Below are 20,384 nucleotides of genomic sequence, written 5' to 3' on the forward strand. Positions count from 1 at the left end.
TTATAGCGCGGACAGGCAATTTAACGCACAGACATGATAAGTCCTCTAATAAAGCAACAACTGGTCTAACATATGTGACATGAAACGATCTAAACAGATGAGAATTTGTTACTATGCTATTCCAAGCGGTTGTGTCACTTCATATATGACTATTAATTTAACCTATCTGCGCTGTAGTTGTGGAAATGGATGAAATTTTCTCATTTTAACGAACGAAGACATAAACACTATGAGAGACATCAGAAATCAAATATTAACCACTTTTATCCAGCTACGTTATTTTAGTACCGACGACGTGGATCACCAACCGCCAATTCTGCCTTCTTCTGCGGTAAAATTTGTTCGCGAGCAGCAGTCAGTATTACTTGTCGGCTTTCTGTACAACCTGTTTAAGATCCTTTGCCGGTTTATGCAATTTCATTTTGCAATATCAGTTAAAAACTTGACGTCATGTATTTTGAAATGCAATGATTCAACAGGAAATAAGCTTAGACTTAGACTGTTTTTGTGTGTTCACGTATATATCTTGATTTTGCCACAGCTAAGTTTAGGTATATCAGACGTATACTCACTATGCAGTCATAGTTTACAGAAAGATGTTCGTGCGTTTTGTGAAAGCCAAACTGCGGGTATTACTGGTTATAAACTGTCTGGTTGTCACTATTGTCCTCTACTATTCCACTACAGGAAACAATGTAAGTAAAAATACACATTGTGCTTTCGCGACATTTAATTCTCATCACAATTCGATATAAATATCGTTGCTACGTCATGCAATGGCGTCAAGGCAACCGCTGTGTTAAGGAAAAATTCCATTCCATTGATTTTTGACAGTGTTGACATTTGTGTGTTTCATGCCTATGCAAACATTAGTATATCCTTTGTACCACATAGTTTCCCACGCGGGCAGCCAAGTACCATCACCAATACTGGTAAAATAACGTTTCCTTGGCTATGCGCTATAATGATGTTGTAATCTGGTGCTTTGACATTCTATGAAATTCGGTTCTGAGCGGCTGTGCTTTATTGTCATATGCAACGCCCCTTTCCTTCCTTCCCGCAGGAATGCATGGCGCATAAGAATAAACTGATGGTGGAAGAATTTTTGAAATAACTGAAGAAAGTCAGATAATACGCTTTCCAGCAAAACGTTGCTTAGTTTCAACAGCTTGCAAACTTTTAGTGACGTGAACTTTAAGACGGAACAATTATCACGTATTTAAATGGAAATGAGGCCATACGTTGCACTCCCAACTTGACGTAGTTTTGGCGATTCGCGGTTTCAAAATATAGTGGCTTTTTAAATACCGTACCAACGAAGCTAACGTTATTTAAATTACAGCCTTCGATGCAGCAGAAGGTAAAGGAAAACGTGAGATCTTATTTAACAAATTTAGCCGTAAGTATTTTCTATCTCGAAAATCGACGTCGAATAATATCATGTCAACATTGCTGAATACTGCCCTTCTGGCAAACCTTTTTTATTGACGTTTTTCAGCGTTTCGGCTGTTATGCAGCAGCCTTCATCAAGAGGTAAAAAATGTAGAAAAAAAAACTTTGTAACCCTTTATAACGCTCAGTTGCGGTTTGATACCTTTAGGCAAGAATGTCAAAGGTAGAATAGCATGCTGTTAAACGACAATTATTCAGACGTTGCAGTCGGCCCTTTTGTCATATCATCAATGAAAATGAACAATGTATGTGAAAAATGTCTCCTATCATATGTCGTTTGGCAGATTTTAACCTCCACCCTTTTTGTGTAAAAGTAAATTGTCTTGGGAATATAAGGTTATTGTCACACCTGTTGGTGAGCAATTGATTTCTATGGTTAAGATCACAACTTGCAATATTTCTACTTCGTAAGCGCAAAAGCAAATGTACAAAATTAATTGTTTTCCAGACGATGCCGGATGCCACCCACCAAGCTGTGATTACAACAAGTAAAAAAACTACCACTACTAAAGCCCAAGAAAAGGTCGTAAGTCCGTACGTTTGTATAAGTGTTAAAAACGACTTGATTCAATCTTTCAGTTACAATTGAAAACAGGGCTATAATTCAAAATCGCTGTGCCGGTATTGGCATTTATTTCATTTAAGGAAGTGCCGGTATTAGATTAAATTGGATTGTGACAGTGGGTGCGAATCTGTCCATGTCTTCAAAAAAATATGTCGGTGTGTCACAAATTAATGTTCTGTTTACTGCCTATGTTTAACTTAGAGCTTACTTCAAGCATAATTACTTACAATGTGGCTATGTAGCTACACTTGGTAACCTGTAGATTGGCCGCAAATTGGGTTTTGTGTAGACTTAGATTTTATCGAGCAAGCAGTAAATATCAGGTAGTTACCTGCTGTTCAGAAACTATAGTGACTTTGAGATAGTAAACCGTCCGCCTTATTACAAAAATATGAATTTTAATGGGAAATTTCATACAATTAACGGACATTTAGGTGTTTTACAAATTTTATTCTTCTTGATCCAACACAATCCCGGACGTATCACTAGGCACGCCAAACTTGGTACTCTGGAATGTGGTAGCGTGAAAGGGAATTACCCAGTGAATACCATGTCAGACCAAACTGGGACGGAGATTGATCACGTGGCAAACGTCACAGCGACATGGCTGTCTTGTGCATCGCCTATGTAGCCAATTGGCAACATGCCTGATGAACGACCAGCATGACATACATAGTTGAGGTGTTTCTGCGAAATATATACGCTTTTAGGGTTGTTGACAAGTGGGAACAAGAGATTATTTTATTGTAATTGATTAAATCATTGTTCCTCGTAATAACGCAAACGAAGGCAAAGGCCTTGTAACATAGCCAGAAATTAAATATTAATAGGACAACTGGTTACGTTGCTACGTCATTTTACTACCAGCGGAGGTACGTTGCCTATTAAGCGTGAACACTGCTTTTCTCTGCGGTAAAATTAGATCGCTTCTACTAGTCAGCATTACTTGGCTTTCCGAGAGTTTACAAGTGTTGATGTAAACATCAGTGAGATGTAAACCTGACGTCATTTAATCTTCAGTACAAGTTTGCAACAGAATATGCGCTTAGACTTTGACTGGTTTTGTGTACTTTCTTATCTTGGTTTAGCCTCAGCAGCGAAGTCGTGCATTCAGTAGAATCGGGACATATCTTGGTGTAAGATGTATGTTCGTTCAGTGAAAAGGAAACTGTTTGGCTTACTGGTTGTAAACTGTCTTGTTGTTGCTACAATTCTTTATTATTCCACGACGGAAAATAAGGCAAGAAATGCATTTTGCGCAACTCCCTTTCAACTTTAACGTCTTATGAGATTGTTTTAAAGATATATTTTTTAAATATTTCCATTTAATTTTAGTCTTTGGTGCAAAAGAAGGCAATTGAAAGTGCAGGATCTTGTTGAAAGTGCAGGAGCGCTTACTTTTCCTTGCACCACGAGGTGTATGGTTTCTACAAGATATGTGGGTTTCAAGTAATTTGCCCAAGAGAAACCCAGACGATACGCAAACAAACTAATCGCGTGTACAAAGAAGAAATACAAATACTTGTTTTGTCAAAGAAGAAAAACTCTTGATCCCTTCTATATAACGGGCCGTTATTTAACGAAATGCCCATTCGTACTATAGAAATTTATATAGCTTTCGGTCAAATTGTTCCATTTGATCGGAAATTTATTGTTTTGTAGACGGTGACGGATGCCTCCCACCAAGCTCTGGTCACAACAAGTAAAGAAACCACCACTGCCAAAGCCCAAGCAAAGGTCCGTATTCAAATACTGTAAAATCGTTACGAGTGGTAAATCCGAGTCAATCAATGCAACAATTAACAATCAACGCATGGTGTTGCCCAGGATACGATGAACACAACGTTTTCTTGTAAAATTTATTTAAATTTATTTTTGTTTTTATATACATTTTAATCTTTTGAACCGTTCTAATCCATTTAGCCACTGGTGTGGTGCCTGTAAATGGTATTGCGAGCAAACTGCTGACGCAACAACGTTTTTCGTCGCAAACATTTAACTGCTGTTGTGCTTGTGTGTTTTTGCTTTGTTTGGTTTGGTACAGGATTGCGGTCTGGAGGTTAGGTGTATGTTAATCTTGATGTGTGCTTTTGATGCTAATCACTACGATTACTCTTTTAGAATACTGAGGATGCCGTATAGGCGAAATATATATATTAAAAAAAACATCTTGGTTTGATGATTAAGTAGCAATCTAGGCCAGTCCTAGGTATCACTTATTCGCAATGTATTTGTTGTCAAGCTCGAATTTCAATTACAGCTTTTTAAAAGTCTACGGGGATTGGTGATAACAAATCAATTTCCCTTCCGTAAATTTTCTTACTTTTACATATTCAATGATGACATATTTACATACAGCTGACCATCCTTATGATGAGTGGGAACAAGAGGATAGACCAACTTCCTGACAAGTGTGGAAATTGTGAATTGTCGTCTGATAAAAGCAAGGTAATAGAACTGAGCGGTAATAGAAAGATGAAAGGACTCGAGCCATTTCTTCGCATCAGACATGAAGTTGTTTAAATCCTAGGACTAAACGAAAAGATGCCGCATCTGCCATAAGGTGGCGGTGCAGAGTCATTGTTTCCTAATTTAATATTTAGTATGGTTTCTGAGTTAAAAAAATGTTGTCTGATAGAAGCAAGGTAATATAATCTGACACTATGATGATAAAGGGATTCAAGTAGTTACTTAGAATCATACATGACTCTGTTGATGAGGCTCTAAAAAAAGATGTCGCACTTGACACAAGATTGAGATACAAGGTTACCATTTGTAATTTCTTTGTCTTTTAGATGAACAACCCCAATACCAAAGCTCTGATCTTCGGGTTCGATGATCCCATTTATCAATTAGCTCCCAAGAAGAGGTCTGTATGATCAAATTGATAATAATATGAGATTTTTTTAACTCTTTCTACTTATTACAAGAGTTTTGCTTCACAGCATTTTTTACACAATAAACAAAACTTTCTTCCTGAACAACACGAACGCCTTACGTACCTCGTAACTTCACATTATAACTAGTCCTTCAAACGCAGGAGACGGGACCAGTACTACATATGGAAGACCATAGAGGGGCCAGTTGCTTTGTACCACTTTCGTCATTTGACACTGAAACAATACAACAGATTCTTCAACCTGACCATGACCTACAGGTAACAACACAGACAACAAAATTTTTAATTTTTAAAGTTTTAATTTTGCAGGACGGATTCTGACATATGGGGTGGATATGGTACCAACTATTCCCTACTGGTAAAATTTCCGAATCTTCCTTTCAACGATTCCACCATAGATGCCATGGTAAAGAAAAAGGACAAGGTAGCCCTGTGGGCTGTGTCAAATTGCGCAACTCTAAAGGGAGCTCAGGACAGAATGAAATACGCGAAAGATCTGGTTGCCAATGGCTTAAATGTGGACTTGTTTGGGGGATGTTTCAACAGACGGGGGAAATTTGAATACTCAGAATACAAGTTCTACCTCGCATTTGAAAACCAGTGGAACTGCAAGGAATACATCACGGAAAAGTACTGGGACAATGCATTAAGACAGGGCACGGTACCTGTTGTACTCGGTGCTCCGAAAAAGGACTACATACGTGTATCCCCATCTCCACACTCCTTTATATACGCCCTCGACTATAACTCTCCCAAAGAGTTAGCTGACTACCTAAATTACCTGGATAAGAATGATACAGCTTACAAAGAGTATTTAGGCTGGATGAAAACAATTCCACACTATGAGGAAAAAATGAAGAAAGTTGGATGGTGTGAACTGTGTAGTTTCCTGCATGAGAACAACCACAAAAACGCGAAACCGCGCGTCGTTCCTTCCCTGTTCGATTATTTTTATGGCCAGGATTACCACAAATGTCTGGGTATACCGAACGTGGGGCTTGAGATATGAATGCGAAAATTTGATGTTTGCGAGTAAATCGGCATTTTTACAAAATTACGTACAACTGAATTGGTTGAATTTGTAGTTTCGACGTCACATTTACAATTATTATGTTGCGTTTTCTGGCATCAACCAATGTTTTCATTACCGTAGCAAAATAATCACGATGTAAATCCTAGTTTAATTCATTTAAGGCGAATGTGCTATTCGCACGGAAGATAATTAAATATCCGGTCGACCTATTCCATGACACTTCCAGCAACAAGCCGTTTTCTCAAGTATCACGGGATAATCCGAAATCAAATAACCCATTATGCATTTTGTACACAAGCCACACATGTTTTGCTTCTAAACGAACGAACCGACAGATAACGAAAGAGAGGAAAAGGGAAATATAGGACAGACATTTTGCACGCATCGTTTGTAACACTTTATTATAAATCCTCGTGCGCTTGTTTATTATGTATTAAACTGTGTGTAACAGTGAAGTGATCTTTGCTTGCAAAATTTGTTCACAAGTACAATGCCCTTTTTCCCATGGCAATCAACCGGCGAGATACATTTTTTTGTGCTTGTTGTACTTGTTTTCAGTTATCATTCCTTTAATATATCAGCCGAATAAAGTCGTGGACACAATTCAGCAACAGTTATTATAGCAATTTGATTCCAGCTTCATACTAAGTGATGTAGCAAATTGGAGAAAATTAAAGCATATTGGACTCCAGAGAAAAAGGTTTGTTATTTCAAGTGACTGGGTGATCTTATATGGACAATATTTCCTCAATACATGTCGTTAGATAAGCGGCGACATTTGAATAAATAGCTGTAGATGCTTGTGACAGCAATATGTCATTGACTACTATTGTCTGCAACTTCCTTTAAGCGCACAGATAATGCAAATTAGAACTACATTATAACTAAAATTGATGTATAGCTAAAAACTATTATAAGTACAGTTGCTGTAATCTGTATCTTTGTGAGCAATAGACCAGGCAGAAAGAATTTTAGTGCTTGCATTGACGGTGCAGAGATGGGAGGACAAGAACTAATTATTCGAGATATATTGCAAAATAACTTTAGCCTACAAAGGGTCCCGTAACTGCATAAAAACAGACGAACCGACAGAGAACAAAAGAGAGGAAATGGGAAATATAGGACAGAGACATTTTGTACGCGTGGTTTGTAACGCTTATAATAAATCCTCGTGCGCTTGTTTATTATGTATTAAACTGATCGGTTGACTGGGTGTGATAAAAGCCTTTTTATCGGGAGTCAGATAGTCAGACATAAGGCAGTGTTATTATTTTGTAGAGACGTTTCAAGTAACGCCTTACAGGTTTAACAATGTGTAAATTCTTTGAAAAGAAACACTGACATATTATCCATACGCAAAACAACACAGGTTTGTTAACATTGCTACGGATCTTACTGTGATAACTGGTTTTGTGTACTTTGTTTAAATTGGTTTTGCATCAACAGCGAAGCCGTGCATTCTGTAGTCTCAGGTCAAATATTACTGTAAGATGTTTGTTCGTTCAGTGAAAAAAAAGCTGTTTGGCTTACTGGTTTTAAACTGTCTTGTTGTTGCTACAGTCATTTACTATACCACGACTGGAAACAAGGTAAGAAATAAAATTTGTGCAACTGCAGTTTAACTTAAACGTCTAATGTGATTCTTAGTTAGAAGAAGTAATTTTTAAATATGGCCATAACCAATCGAAAGTTGTTTCAATTTCAGTCTTTGGTGCAACAGAAAGCGATTGAAAGCGCAGGATCTTACTCAACAAACTTTACCGTAATTATTTTAGCATTCGAATATTTATGTCGAATAATATCTTGTAAAAATGCTATGCTAGGTACACGTTTGTTTAAAAAAGCATAGAATTGATAGCCTCAAACACAAACGTGCTAAAATGTATCAATAATGGTGAAAAAGACGGAAATTTCTATATAAAACATATTCACGGCTTGTGTTTAGTTTTCTTGCACTAAGAGGTGTATATGGTTTATCCAAGATATGTGGGTTTTTCAATTTTTTGTCCAAGGAAAACCCAGACGACATGCAAACAATGTATCCGTGTGTTGTGTTTTTGTGAGAGACGAACATGAACTATTTCGTTAACGGGAAAACGTTTAAACCATTTTGCTTGACGAACCACTGAAGTATTTGTCGGATTTTAATGTTGTTTCTTTAACTTCCTTCGCTCCTATGAAGAAAAATGCATGCGCGTAATATTGGGAGCGGAAAACGTACAAGAATACCAGAGCTCGGAATGTTGCTAAACGACATTTGTATAGACTTTGTGCTCAGTCTCGATGTCAAACCATCCCACTGAAGATGAATGCTGCACGTGTTTGAATTATCCGCAACTAAATATCGTACAACGGTTTTCTGATACGAAATGCTTTGTTGTTGCAGCACAATGTGACGAAAAGTAAATTTAATTTTTAAGCGCACAAGCAAATGCACAATATTCATCGTTTTGCAGACATTGCCGGATGCCTCCCGTCAAGCTATAAAAACAACAAGTATTGAAACCACCACTGCCAAACCCCAAGAAAAGGTCCGTATTCAATATTAAAAAATTTCACCGTTCTGGGATATTAATTTTTTTGCAGACGGCCGTATTGTGGACAAAACATAATAAATCATAGTGTGTGTTGCTGGTTGTAATAACTCAGAATCAATTTCTTTTGTCAATCTGGATGTTTAGCTATATTTGTCAATCTGGATGTTTACCCAATATGATTACACTGTCAATTTTGTCACTTTTCTTTGTCGTAGCAATAAAATGTTTTAACTTTCTTGAAATCCACCTAATCAGCAACACTTCTTACGCGTGACACAAGTTAAACTTCAATTTCAATTTTAAATGTTACTAGAACAACTTTGTGTCCACGCTTCTAGTTTTAGAAAACATGTTTCACTTTTTATTTAGAATCTTCAGTTCTTATTCAAATAGAATCTTTTGAATAAGAACTGAACATGCCTAAAAAAAGCGAAACATGTTTTCTAAAACTAGAAGCGTGGACACAAAGTTGTCATAGCAAAATTGAAAATTTTCATTGTCGTATGATAACTCGTATCTACACTTCCAGCTGACCATCCTTATGATGAGTGGAAAGAAGAAGATTGACCAACTTCCTGACCATTGTGGAAATTGTGAATTGTCTTCTGATAGAAGCAAGGTAATCTATTCTGGTATTTAGATGGTAAAATGACTGGAGTAGTTACTTGGTAACCGACATAATGTTGTTTAAAACTTGTGCATAAAATAAAATGTCCTCCTTGCCACAAGATGGAGGTACAGAGTAACCATCACCAATTTGTATATTTGACTTTTCTTTCAGATAAACAACTCCAATACCAAAGCTCTGGTCTTTATTTTCACCAATCAAATTTTTCAAATAGCCCCCAAGAAGAGGTCTGTATGGTCGAACTGATAATACATATTGTCGTTGCATTTTGTTTCACACCTACGGTACAATCCAAATTTACGTTTTTAACAACTAAATCACCTACTTATCTGGTGACGTTTTGTAACAATTGATCTTCTAACCATAGGAGACTGGACCAGTACTACGTGTGGAAGACCATAGAGGGGCCAGTTGCTTTGTACCACTTTCGTCATATGACCCTGAAAGAATATGACGGATTCTTCAACCTGACCATGACCTACAGGTTATTATAATTTTGATAACATTGCAGCGATTGTATTATTTATGTCGTCACCGAATCATCCCAAAAAATCGTAAATCATGCTCATATCATGTTGTCAGTCTTTTGATACTTAATTGTACAGTTACATAACCACGTAAAATACGATGGGGAAAAGAGAAACAATGCAATGCTACGTCAAACCACAGATTAATTACGAATGAAGCACCACCCTTATTATGTATGTATGTGAATCTCAACAGAACAGTTAAAGAATGTCCATAATATTAATGCTGGCCAAGATAAAATCCATCGACATGAACACATCGACGCCATGTATAAATTTGTTTGTGTTCAGCATGTTCTCAACATTTGAACTGGCTGTGTTTCAGCCCATCTTCAAACATGCCGGAAAAACTCTTATAATTACTTTGGATTTGCAGGGCGGATGCGGATATATTTGGTGGATATGGAACTAACTACAACCTTGTTAGAACGTTTCCGAATCTCCCTTTTAACGATTCCACTATAGACGCCATGGTAAAGAAAAAGGACAAGGTAGCCATGTGGGTTGTGTCAAATTGCGCCACTATGAAAGGAGCTCAGGACAGAATGAAATACGCGAAAGATCTGGTTGCCAGTGGCTTAAATGTGGACTTGCGTGGGGGATGTTTCAAGAAATGGGGGAAATTTAATTTCTCAGAATACAAGTTCTACCTCGCATTTGAAAACCAGTGGAACTGTAAGGATTACATCACAGAAAAATTCTGGGACAATGCATTAAAAAAAGGCACTGTACCCGTTGTACTCGGTGCTCCGAAAAAAGACTACATACGTATAGCTCCGGCTGCAAATTCTTTCATATACGCCCTTGACTATAACTCTCCCAAGGAGTTAGCTGACTACCTAAATTACCTGGATAAGAATGATACAGCTTACAAAGAGTATTTAGGCTGGATGAAAACAATTCCACACGTTGAGGAACCAATGACGAGGGGAGGATGGTGTGGACTTTGCTATTTCCTGCATGAGAACAACAACAGAAACGCGAAACCGCGCGTCGTTCCCTCCCTCTTTGATTATTTTTATGGCCAGGATTACCACAAATGTCTGGGTATACCGAACGTTGGGCTTGAGATTTGAATATGTTTTAATTTTCTATTTACATCTTTCTAAAAGCGTGTTCAACGAAATTCGACGGAAGATACAGACAGGTTTAAAAAAAACTGTACGTACATTATTGTTAATATTGGTAATCGTACTCTTTTCCGATGTGTATAATCTGTTTGGTGATTACTTCATTTGCAACTGTTACGCATCCATACGATGGTTTCTTCGTGTGTACAACAGTGAAATGATCTTTGCATGCAAAATTTGTTCAAGCACTTTTACCCATAGCAGAAAACCGACGGGATACATTTTTTGCACGTGCTTGTTGTACTTACCTTCAGTTATCATTCCCTTAATCTCTAAGCCGAATAAAGTCGTGGACGCAATTCAGAACCAGTTTTTGCAGCAATTTTATTCCAGTTTCACGCTGAGACAAACAAAATGATTTTTTCGAATTACGTGTGGGACGTTAGAAGCCACAGATAAAGGTGTGGCATTCCAATCGACCGCCTCATATTTTCTGAATACATATCGTTTGATCGACACTTGAATAAATAGCTATGGATGCTTATGACAGCAATATGTCGTACCATTGTCTGCAACTTCCTTTAAGCACACAGCTGATGCAAAACTACATTATAACTTAAGTTGCTGTAAGGCTAAAGACTGTTATAGGCACAGTTCCTGTGATCTACATCTTTGTGAGCAATAGATCAGGCAGTTGGAATTTTAGTGATCGCATTTTACAGAGATGGGAGGGCAAAAACTAACTGTTTGAGATATATTACAAAGTATCTTAGACTCAAAGGATCCCGTAACTGTATACTAACTGATAAGTAAAAGTGGCTTGCAAGTATACTGTTTGTTAATTTGTATTATGAGGTTGGTTGTGCAATAATTGTAACAAGTTGTTTCCAAACTATTTCACAGAAGTTTAAGAATCTCTTTTCAAATAGGTTTCCGAAAAGAAATGGGCAAGAAAATAAAGTTGGGGTTTTTGATCGTGAACGTCTTCGTGTGTCTGGTTTTGATTATGTATTACTACCTAACTACACACAAAGTAAGCCATTCTTTTTGTACTTATTTTTAAACTTTTTGAAATATATTTGTATTGTGAATCTGTTTAAAGTTTTGGTATTGTAAATCATGGTTCTGTATTAAAACTAAAGTGTATACGTTTTGGTATTGTCATACTTGTACTTGGTAAGCAATCTCTTGATTGAAAGGTTAACGCGCAATACCTTGATGTAAACAAAAATGATCAGTTCGAACCGCTTGCATAGAATATGTTCAAAGTTTAAAGGAAGTAAAAGCTTACATTGGTCCTTATTTCCCAACAATAAGGGGGTTATCACCATATGTGTAGGGAACATCATGCTACAGAATTTTAGGATTTTACTGGGAGCTTCAGACCTATTGTAACTTAACTGAAAAAATGAAAACGTTTTGTCTGTAGAATTTGACGTTGGCCTATAAGAATTTCGACAGACACATTTCAAAAACGAGTATTGTAAGTATTTGTTTAAGTGGTGTAGTAGTGAGTCATTTGCAAAACGCCCCCCAGAGTAACAAGAATTTGAAAATAGTAAAAAGAATTAGGCCCAAAATTGTACACTTAATAATATCCAAACTTGGGAATTTTAAATACAGGTCTGATTTAATGAAGAGATATAAAATGAACTTATTTATCGCCCCCGCGTAATTTGCCCTCACCCTACGTTTCAGTACACAATCCTGATAATGTATCCAGAAAACGGCAGAGGTCCCGTTGGAAAACTGCCTGGGAAGTGCGGAAATTGTGAGGTTTCTGTCAACATAGAAAAGGTGAATGCCAACATCTTTGTGTTGAGTGGTTTTACTGCTTACATTTGCTCTTTATGTTTTGGTCAGTAAAGACAGTTATTTTGAGGTTACTCATGCAGTAACTTGAATCAAATCAACTCAGGCCAAAGTTATAACATTAAACTCTATGGCTATTAGAACTATAGTTATATGTTCTATTAGAAATCTAAATTTAAGCAACCCTTAAGTTAAGACTATTTCTTGGGTAAAACTTGTTTAGTAGCGATACCATGCAACTGTTGCACGAAGAACTGGTGGCAACCACTGTTATTTAGATTGGAGACAAAAACACCAAGGCGCTGGTATTCCATTTTAACGACCCTATTTTCGATATTGCCCCGAAATCGAGGTTAGTTTACATTAACCCGTACTACATAGGTAAGCTATACTTAGTCCGTTTAGGACGGCTTCGTCAGTGTCTTAATTATGCGCTCTCACGTACAGGAGATTGGATCAACATTATGTTTGGTTTACTGAAGAAGGCCCTGTTGCTATTTACCATCTACGCAACCTGACATTAAGAAAGTATGACGGGTTTTTCAATCTCACCATGAGCTACAGGTATGTTGTGGACAAAGTGAACAAAGCATTTCCAACTCAAGAAGAGTGAAATATGAAACTGAACTACCTCTAACAATTAAACCGACAAGATAGCGTCTGGCATAATGATATTTAGGTAAAAGACAAATCATGAAAAAATGTATTGAATCTAATAGGAGGGACTCGGACGTCTGGACTCCCTTCGGTTCGAACTATTGGCTCCTACAAGAGCGCAAAGATTTACCTCTAGACAATACCTCCTTGGAGGATTTGGTGAAAAGAAAAAAACGAACAGCATTGTGGGTTGTATCAAACTGCAACGTCATGCCACACGCTCGAGAAAGAAAGAGCTTCGTCATGGAACTGATCAACAACGGTCTTCAGGTGGATCTAGGTGGGGGGTGTTTTGACAACATCAAAGATGACTTCGAAAGTCACAAGTACAAGTTCTATCTCGCCTTTGAAAATCAATGGAACTGCAAAGACTACATTACTGAGAAGTTTTGGGATAACGCCTTAAAACACGGCACGGTACCAGTGGTGCTCGGGCCACCTAAGAAAGACTACGAGCTTGTAGCGCCATCTCGTAACTCATTCATATACGCTGCTGATTTTGACTCGCCTAAAGACTTAGCCGACTATTTGAACTATCTGGACAAGAACGATAACGCTTATAAAGAGTATTTGAGTTGGATGAAGAGTGTGCTTCCAGTGAAGAAAAATATGAAGAGAACTGGATTTTGTCTGCTTTGCAGTCTTTTACATAACTATGACTTGAACCACTCAACCATGACACCTCGCGTGGTTCCTTCATTGTACGATTGGTTTTACGGACAAGACTACCAAGAGTGCCTTGGAGTTCCACACTTAGGGATGAAAATTTAAGGTCGTTTGGTTTCCGAAAAGGTAAAACGTGGCCCGTAAGCTGTTGCAAGGTTAATGTTCATAAAATTTCGACTATTTTTAACCTTCTGTTTGTCAAGAAGTCAAGTTATTTATTTGAAAAGCAATGGAAGCAAGTTAACAGCAAGATCTCTGATGTCACGCGAAAGAACAAAATCGCTGCATATTATTTTGCATTATATGTGTTGCACTACATGTGTTGCACCACACCCCATTGCTTGAAAGCTTACCGTTTGTTATGTACTTGTTTGGAGCAAGACGCCAGGCCTGGATAATTGGATAAATTCCGCTTACTTCTGACAGGTGGTGTTCTGAGTTATGTTTTACAAGAAATGACGCAGGAAGTAGGGTTTATACACACCCTAACACAGATCTCTATTATTACATGGGCATATATGTCGTTTTTGATGGTGCGTCTTGGGAGACACCTTGCGGCTAATAACAAAAACAATTATGGTAGTTTCGAAGTTCGTGTAGCAGTCGTGCGTGCAATTGAACTTTTGTTACATATATTTCCGTTTTGCCATTGTGCGCTTCACAGTGGTTCGTCTCTGTTGTTTGGTACTCAGTATAGGGTACCCAACGGATCGACGATCGCCGAAAGGTACCACAAAGTGGAAATTAGTGTGCCCGTTAGTGTAAAAGCTAACACAGCGCCACTGTCAACAGCTGCACTGATGAGACCTCAAAGGTCGAAACAGTGCGTGCATACACCCTGTCTGCAGCTCTCTTATTGCAGTGTTGCGTATTTTTAGGCATTTTCTTTAGGGCAAGATACTTCGAATGAGGGCTGTCTTTCAGCCTTTTTAACGAACAAGATTTCATTGATGGGTATTATTAACACAAAAATAGTTACGGCGCAAATACTAACAGCATGTATACCCTAATATGTGTTAAGGCCTAAAAACCTTAGCGTAAAATAGAAATCGTTTGGCTCGGTATTCAGGTTTTCGAAACAGTCGTTGAAAAACAGTCACACGGCAAGAAAGAATACAATAAAAACCGTGAAACATGATCCAGCTTCTCGGGCGCACCAGTGTAATTCAAACCTACACTCTCATTGTCGCACTATAGTGATGGAAAGACTCCATCGAAAGAACAACCACTTGGTACTAACCGACTCAGTGGAGGCTGCTAAGAGTTTTGTTCATTTAAAACGTTTGACATATGTTATTTATTCAAAACATTTCGGCAAGAGCTTACGCCAATGTTAGTTAGAATGAAGCGGTTGGTCTAGGATTATAAGAAGCTGACCAAATTGACGTCAAAAATCACAGATAAGGCTCGCGGAGTGGGTGATGACGTCATGTATCATTGTTATCGGTCACACACCTCTAGAGGAGCAATATTGAGTAGATCCGTAAATTGTGTTCCTGAGATTACATCAATTTTATCATTTGAATGGCATTATATAGCAAGGTTGGCGTTATTCATTTTTGCGGGACACCCAAGGTAAGATAAAACCGATTGAAGTATGGTTATGCAGTCTACACCTATAGAGTTTCCAAAGTCTGGTAAGACATTCAGATCCTTTTGTGTGATGAAACCAGAGGAGAAATTTCAAGTAAATGTATCAACAAATGGAATATGGACAGGAGCACGTGGTGTATAGCGTCCAAGAAGACATTAATTTTATACACATTGTATGCCTATGGTTGAATGAATATTCTTGTGTTTACATAAAGAGAGAATTACAAAACGCCAGCTGGTTGTTAAAATATTTTCGTAAAGTTTGTGACACTTCTGACCAGCAACTAATCATGATAAAACGACGAATTGGTTGCATTTTTACATTCGCAATCGCAACACTTACTTGGATATTGTATCACATTTCCACGAGCGAAAAGGCAAGTTATTTTAGAAAAGTTCAACACAATGAATTTGGCGATTTGCTTTAAAGTTTTTTCTGATTTCTAATAATTTTCAAACACGGTGCATTTAGCACACCCTTAAATGCTACCTTATAATTTCACTAACATACTATCTTCATTCAACGTTTCAAATATATGACTGACCTTACTATTCTGTGCAGAAAATGATTTTGCCCGATAATATACACATTCCGCCAGCGAAGACAAATCCACCAACGGAGTCACGAACACCAACGACAACAACAACTGTTGAGACGACGACCGAACCACAGAAAAAGGTACGATTTTCAAGTTCCCTGTTAGTTAAGACTGTAGCGGAAATTTACCTTTGAAATAGGAATGAGATACTCAAATGGCTATAACTGTATTTTTGTGCTGCAGGTTACCATTGTGATAATGTACCCTCAGTACGGAGGTGAACCATTTACTTTGGCGCCCAGTTGCGGAGGTTGCGAAGTTTCAATTGATGGCAACAAGGTTCGGGGTGTTAAATTTATTTTTTGCATTTTAAAGATAGATTTTGGCACACAATGGTGGACACCTCTAATCTGGGTCGTATGCAATGGCGTAGGAAATTTATACGATAAAGATTTTATACTATTTCTTCTAATGTTTATACTCTGTGGCTAAATTTTTTGTCAAAACAAGAACGTTTCCTGACGCATTAGACGATTTTATAAAACCCTTTTACTCGCTTACCGATAAGGCATTTGGTCCCCACAATTTTAGGGCTGGCCTTGCAACTGGAAATAGAGTGTATCAGCTTTGCCTTTGGTATTTCCGGTTTCTTACAATTAAATTTTTTTCGTGAACCTGTCCATATGAAAAAAATGAGGTCAACTGGCGTTTTTTTAACTTGGTTATATCACTTACTGCTAAAATTTCAGTTTCGACTTCAGATTTGAACCAACAAGATTTTCTTAGGTACATGATGAAACCACAAAGGCTTTGATCTTCCACTTTAACGACCCGATTTATCGTATTGCTCCTAAAACAAGGTAAGCACGTCAAATACATGTTGCTAGCAAGAAAATGTTTTAACCGCATATTGTTGTAGATTGGCAAACCAGTATTACGTATGGAGTTCGGGCGAGGGGCCAGTAGCTATTTACCATTTTCGAGGAATGAAAATGAAGGAATATGACGGATTCTTCAATCTTACGATGAGTTATAAGTAAATCAACTTTCCGTTATTCTAAAGAGATTCTGTTGTTCACTGAAGAAACCAAACACTCTCCTTTTATATTTCAACGTTCGAAACCCGATAGTCGTTCATTGCTTTTTAATGTGAGGTATCAACCAGTATGAAAGATCTTTTGTTTTTCGAGTAAAGCAAAGAGGCCTTACCACTAACTTCCCAAACATAATTAAAGCTTTGAATCCTGATACTCGTTCAGTGGTTTTCAACTTGAGGTATCAACTACCAACCAGAAATACAAAAGATCTTTTGTTTTTCGTGTAAAACAAAGTTATACCGATTATTTCGTTTGGGTCGCGATAAAAAAAAACCTGGGACATCGCGCTACCTATGTAGACCAGTAAGTGTAATTAGTGAGCAACATGTAGACAACATGGATAAAACACTGTACCAGCCATTTATATACTGTACCTGCAGTCTTTTTATTTGAAGCTGTGGTGTGTTGCTGAATTACCGCTGTCTCTACTCATACGCACTTTCCCACTTATTTGTTAAATTGGTGCGGTCAAGTTTGTAAACGCAAGGTTTTCTGCAAACAAATTCCTACGATAAACATATAAAGTACACAACAGACAGAATAAGTCACACTTACCGACAGTAGGGCCTGAACGCAGCAACAAAACGTTCGCCTTGAAACGTGGACTATTTATTAGGCGCAGACAAATTAAGCCACGCGACTAATCAAGCCTACAAGCAGCAGTTAATTGGTTGCGTTCAAGACACAAACTTTGACGATTACATGTACATTGTATACTACATGATGGTTTTTCCAAAATTCTTGTTTAATAACGGTTTACATACTTTTTTTATATTCAGACCCGGTACAGTGAAAGTTAAAACCACTGCTCTACATCATTAAATTAGATGGACTCTATTATTTTCAAGTATAATAGATGTATTTCAAACTATTTGTAGAATGGATTCAGACGTGTGGTGCCCGTATGGTTCAAATTATTGGCTCCTGCAACAACGACCAGATATTCCGTTAAACGACTCCGCCTTCGACGACTTCCTTAAGCGGAAAACCCGAACAGCATTGTGGGTAGTTTCAAACTGCGGACTGATGAAAGGATCGCGCGAGAGGTTGAAATATGCGAAAGATCTTGCTGCCAATGGACTGAAAGTCGACTTTGGCGGTAGCTGTTTTGGAAATACGAAGAGGAATTACAAGGATTACGAGAATTACAAGTACAAGTTCTATCTCTCCTTTGAAAATCAGTGGCCCTGCAAAGACTACATTACAGAGAAGTTCTGGAGAAACGGGTTGCAATACGGCGCTGTACCAGTGGTTCTCGGGCCGCTGAAAAAAGACTACGAGCTTGTGGCTCCATCTCCTAACTCATTCATATACGCACCTGATTTTGCTTCACCCAAAAAGTTAGCCGACTATTTGAATTACCTTGATAAAAACGATACCGCCTACAGGGAATATTTGAGTTGGATGAAAAGTGTACCAAAGGTCGCAGAGCGTGAAAAAGTGACGTCATTCTGTTCCCTTTGTATGTTTTTACAAAAAAACAATAATGAAAATCCCGAGCGACGCACTGTGCGCTCTCTGCATGATTGGTATTACGGGCAGGATTACCAAAAATGTTTGGATGTGCCAAACTTGGGTATTGAAATATAGTCCAGCCAATTGGGAAAGTCTTCATGTTTAAGTTTTTCCTATGGCCCATACAAACTGTCCATGGCAGAGGACTTAACTTTTGCAGTTTCAAAAACTGCAGTTTCTATGTTTTTGGCGTGATTGAAAGCTTAACAGCGTAGTTGTAGTTTTTGTAGCTAATTTTCTTCAATCGTAAATTACACGGTGTTAGCAAATACATGTGTTTTTCTGAATGTATCTTTCCCAATGAGCTGAATTATACGTCACATAGGATTGCTTTATTTATATCATCTAAAGAGCGCTTTAAATTACGGACGTAATTGTGGCGTGTTGTCCAGTGGGAAGAATTGTTTTTTGTTCAACCGTGAGAGGTCGCTAATGAGTAACAAATACACATTCGAAAGCAGAAAACCAGATATAGAGAGATTTATGAGCGAAATTTCCGGGGTTCAAATCCCACTCCGTTTACTGAACAACATATAAAATTTAAACGGCAAAGAGAAACATAGTTTAAAGTGCTATTCCGATGAAAAGTAAATCAACTGGGAATTCGCGAGTTGGACAATATGGGTTGCAAGTTTTTATATAAGGGACTGTTGATAATAATACGTAAAGAAGGTAGACAAAGCGACAGAAAGAAAAAAGTGTTTAATGATAGACAGAGCGACAGAAGAAAAAAAATCTTATTTACATCAGACAGCTCTATTGAGGACAAAAATCGTTAGTCGACATTCGGGAAACGTAGTTTGCCTAAATGCAAAATTCAATTGTTTATTTTCCCGCTGAGCGTGTGCGAGCCATATACATAAAAGCGTTTTTTCCATCAAGCGCGCGTCTGTTCACTGCCAGAACAACAGACTGCAAGGAAACTGGGGATGTGACGTCACAAAGCGACTGAGCCTGATTTACTGAAATGTCAGAGAAACGCGTGGCGGAGTTGCATGTAGCTGATGCTTATGGCCAATTGTTTTTCACAATTGTGGGAACTGGCTTTGCTCGTGCATTTACTAGACTAAAGCAGTGGCCTTACTGTAGCTTTCAATGCGTTTAACGTTGTGTATGCGCCATATGTTTTGTCCGACTGGGTGCCTTAATTGAAAAAAATTCAAAATAAGACAGAACAGCAGTTTTGGGTTGATGCACGAAGTAGCCTAACACTGTGATAATACCATCGTTTGGGAAAAATTTTTCCGCATATATCAGTAACTTGTAAAATAGAAAACTTGGGCATAAATTAAGCCTTTGAGCATTAGGTGGATGAATAAATTGCACAATATGCGTGCAGGACTTGAACGTACATATAGAAAAGATTTACCAGCATGCTAGTTAATGTGTTTAGGGTTATGAGCTTTCGTACAAGGAAAGAAATATATTGCAGTGGTGTGTTGAATTTACCAAAGTTTGCTTATGAAGCTTTATGTTTAATGAGAGCTGCAGACAGGTGTACACACTGTTTCGACCTGTAAGGTCTCATCAGTGCAGCTGGGTGACCGTGGCACAGGCTAGCTGGTAGACTAGCAGGCACACAGATTTCCACTTTGTGGTACCTTTCGGTCAATCGTCGATGTGTTGGGTACCAAACTAGGTACCAATCAACATAGTGGAGCGCACTATGGCCAAACATGTGTTTGGGATCCAATAGAGAGTGCAGCTCTCATTGACTATTTGCGCTCGTTTGCGCATATAAACTTTATGTTGTTTTATGAATTTACGGACACCAATAACTGTTTTTGTATTGCA

The 20,384-nt window shown here is 38.0% G+C and overlaps 4 protein-coding genes across 6 annotated transcripts; all 4 read left to right on the forward strand.

Annotated features, from left to right (window-relative positions):
* The first annotated feature begins 212 nt into the window (after nt 1–212).
* LOC145908550 (4-galactosyl-N-acetylglucosaminide 3-alpha-L-fucosyltransferase FUT6-like) lies at nt 213–6,526 on the forward strand. Of its 3 annotated transcripts, none has more exons than XM_082995848.1 (8): nt 213–695; nt 1,343–1,399; nt 1,901–1,978; nt 3,680–3,754; nt 4,376–4,465; nt 4,813–4,886; nt 5,058–5,174; nt 5,226–6,526. In XM_082995848.1, the coding sequence occupies exons 1-8, from the start codon at nt 597–599 to the stop codon at nt 5,923–5,925; spliced, it is 1,290 nt and encodes a 429-aa protein (XP_082851974.1). In that variant the 5' UTR covers nt 213–596; the 3' UTR covers nt 5,926–6,526. The 3 variants fall into 3 exon arrangements, with proteins under 3 accessions (XP_082851974.1, XP_082851975.1, XP_082851976.1); XM_082995849.1 differs by having other exon boundaries at nt 1,901–1,975; XM_082995850.1 differs by lacking the exon at nt 1,343–1,399 and having other exon boundaries at nt 1,901–1,975.
* A 2,504-nt stretch (nt 6,527–9,030) lies between these two features.
* Nucleotides 9,031–10,717, forward strand: LOC145909485 (4-galactosyl-N-acetylglucosaminide 3-alpha-L-fucosyltransferase FUT6-like). The gene is made up of 4 exons (XM_082996876.1): nt 9,031–9,105; nt 9,268–9,341; nt 9,482–9,598; nt 10,018–10,717. Exons 1-4 carry the CDS (start codon nt 9,031–9,033, stop codon nt 10,715–10,717), a joined length of 966 nt encoding a protein of 321 aa, XP_082853002.1.
* A 937-nt stretch (nt 10,718–11,654) lies between these two features.
* Nucleotides 11,655–13,951, forward strand: LOC145909486 (3-galactosyl-N-acetylglucosaminide 4-alpha-L-fucosyltransferase FUT3-like). The gene is made up of 5 exons (XM_082996877.1): nt 11,655–11,744; nt 12,410–12,508; nt 12,802–12,875; nt 12,971–13,087; nt 13,243–13,951. Exons 1-5 carry the CDS (start codon nt 11,655–11,657, stop codon nt 13,949–13,951), a joined length of 1,089 nt encoding a protein of 362 aa, XP_082853003.1.
* A 1,139-nt stretch (nt 13,952–15,090) lies between these two features.
* On the forward strand, nt 15,091–19,014 carry LOC145908393 (4-galactosyl-N-acetylglucosaminide 3-alpha-L-fucosyltransferase FUT5-like). Its single transcript, XM_082995668.1, has 6 exons — nt 15,091–15,816; nt 16,002–16,118; nt 16,222–16,317; nt 16,765–16,838; nt 16,898–17,014; nt 17,954–19,014. The coding sequence occupies exons 1-6, from the start codon at nt 15,538–15,540 to the stop codon at nt 18,663–18,665; spliced, it is 1,395 nt and encodes a 464-aa protein (XP_082851794.1). The 5' UTR covers nt 15,091–15,537; the 3' UTR covers nt 18,666–19,014.
* Nucleotides 19,015–20,384: the final 1,370 nt, after the last annotated feature.

The sequence above is a fragment of the Ascidia mentula genome, chromosome 7 (assembly GCF_947561715.1).
Source record: "Ascidia mentula chromosome 7, kaAscMent1.1, whole genome shotgun sequence".
Taxonomy (NCBI): Eukaryota; Metazoa; Chordata; class Ascidiacea; order Phlebobranchia; family Ascidiidae; genus Ascidia; species Ascidia mentula.

Excerpts from the sequence above, each read along its gene's own strand:
- LOC145908550 (XM_082995848.1), top strand. The coding sequence starts at position 597 with ATGTTCGTGCGTTTTGTGAAAGCCAAACTGCGGGTATTACTGGTTATA. Across the intron at positions 3,755-4,375 it reads CTGCCAAAGCCCAAGCAAAG|CTGACCATCCTTATGATGAG; the intron begins GTCCGTATTCAA and ends ATTTACATACAG. Across the intron at positions 4,887-5,057 it reads CAATTAGCTCCCAAGAAGAG|GAGACGGGACCAGTACTACA; the intron begins GTCTGTATGATC and ends CTTCAAACGCAG.
- LOC145909485 (XM_082996876.1), top strand. The coding sequence starts at position 9,031 with ATGAGTGGAAAGAAGAAGATTGACCAACTTCCTGACCATTGTGGAAAT. Across the intron at positions 9,342-9,481 it reads CAAATAGCCCCCAAGAAGAG|GAGACTGGACCAGTACTACG; the intron begins GTCTGTATGGTC and ends TTCTAACCATAG. Across the intron at positions 9,599-10,017 it reads AACCTGACCATGACCTACAG|GGCGGATGCGGATATATTTG; the intron begins GTTATTATAATT and ends TTGGATTTGCAG.
- LOC145909486 (XM_082996877.1), top strand. The coding sequence starts at position 11,655 with ATGGGCAAGAAAATAAAGTTGGGGTTTTTGATCGTGAACGTCTTCGTG. Across the intron at positions 12,876-12,970 it reads GATATTGCCCCGAAATCGAG|GAGATTGGATCAACATTATG; the intron begins GTTAGTTTACAT and ends TCTCACGTACAG. Across the intron at positions 13,088-13,242 it reads AATCTCACCATGAGCTACAG|GAGGGACTCGGACGTCTGGA; the intron begins GTATGTTGTGGA and ends TGAATCTAATAG.
- LOC145908393 (XM_082995668.1), top strand. The coding sequence starts at position 15,538 with ATGTATCAACAAATGGAATATGGACAGGAGCACGTGGTGTATAGCGTC. Across the intron at positions 15,817-16,001 it reads ACATTTCCACGAGCGAAAAG|AAAATGATTTTGCCCGATAA; the intron begins GCAAGTTATTTT and ends TATTCTGTGCAG. Across the intron at positions 16,839-16,897 it reads CGTATTGCTCCTAAAACAAG|ATTGGCAAACCAGTATTACG; the intron begins GTAAGCACGTCA and ends ATATTGTTGTAG.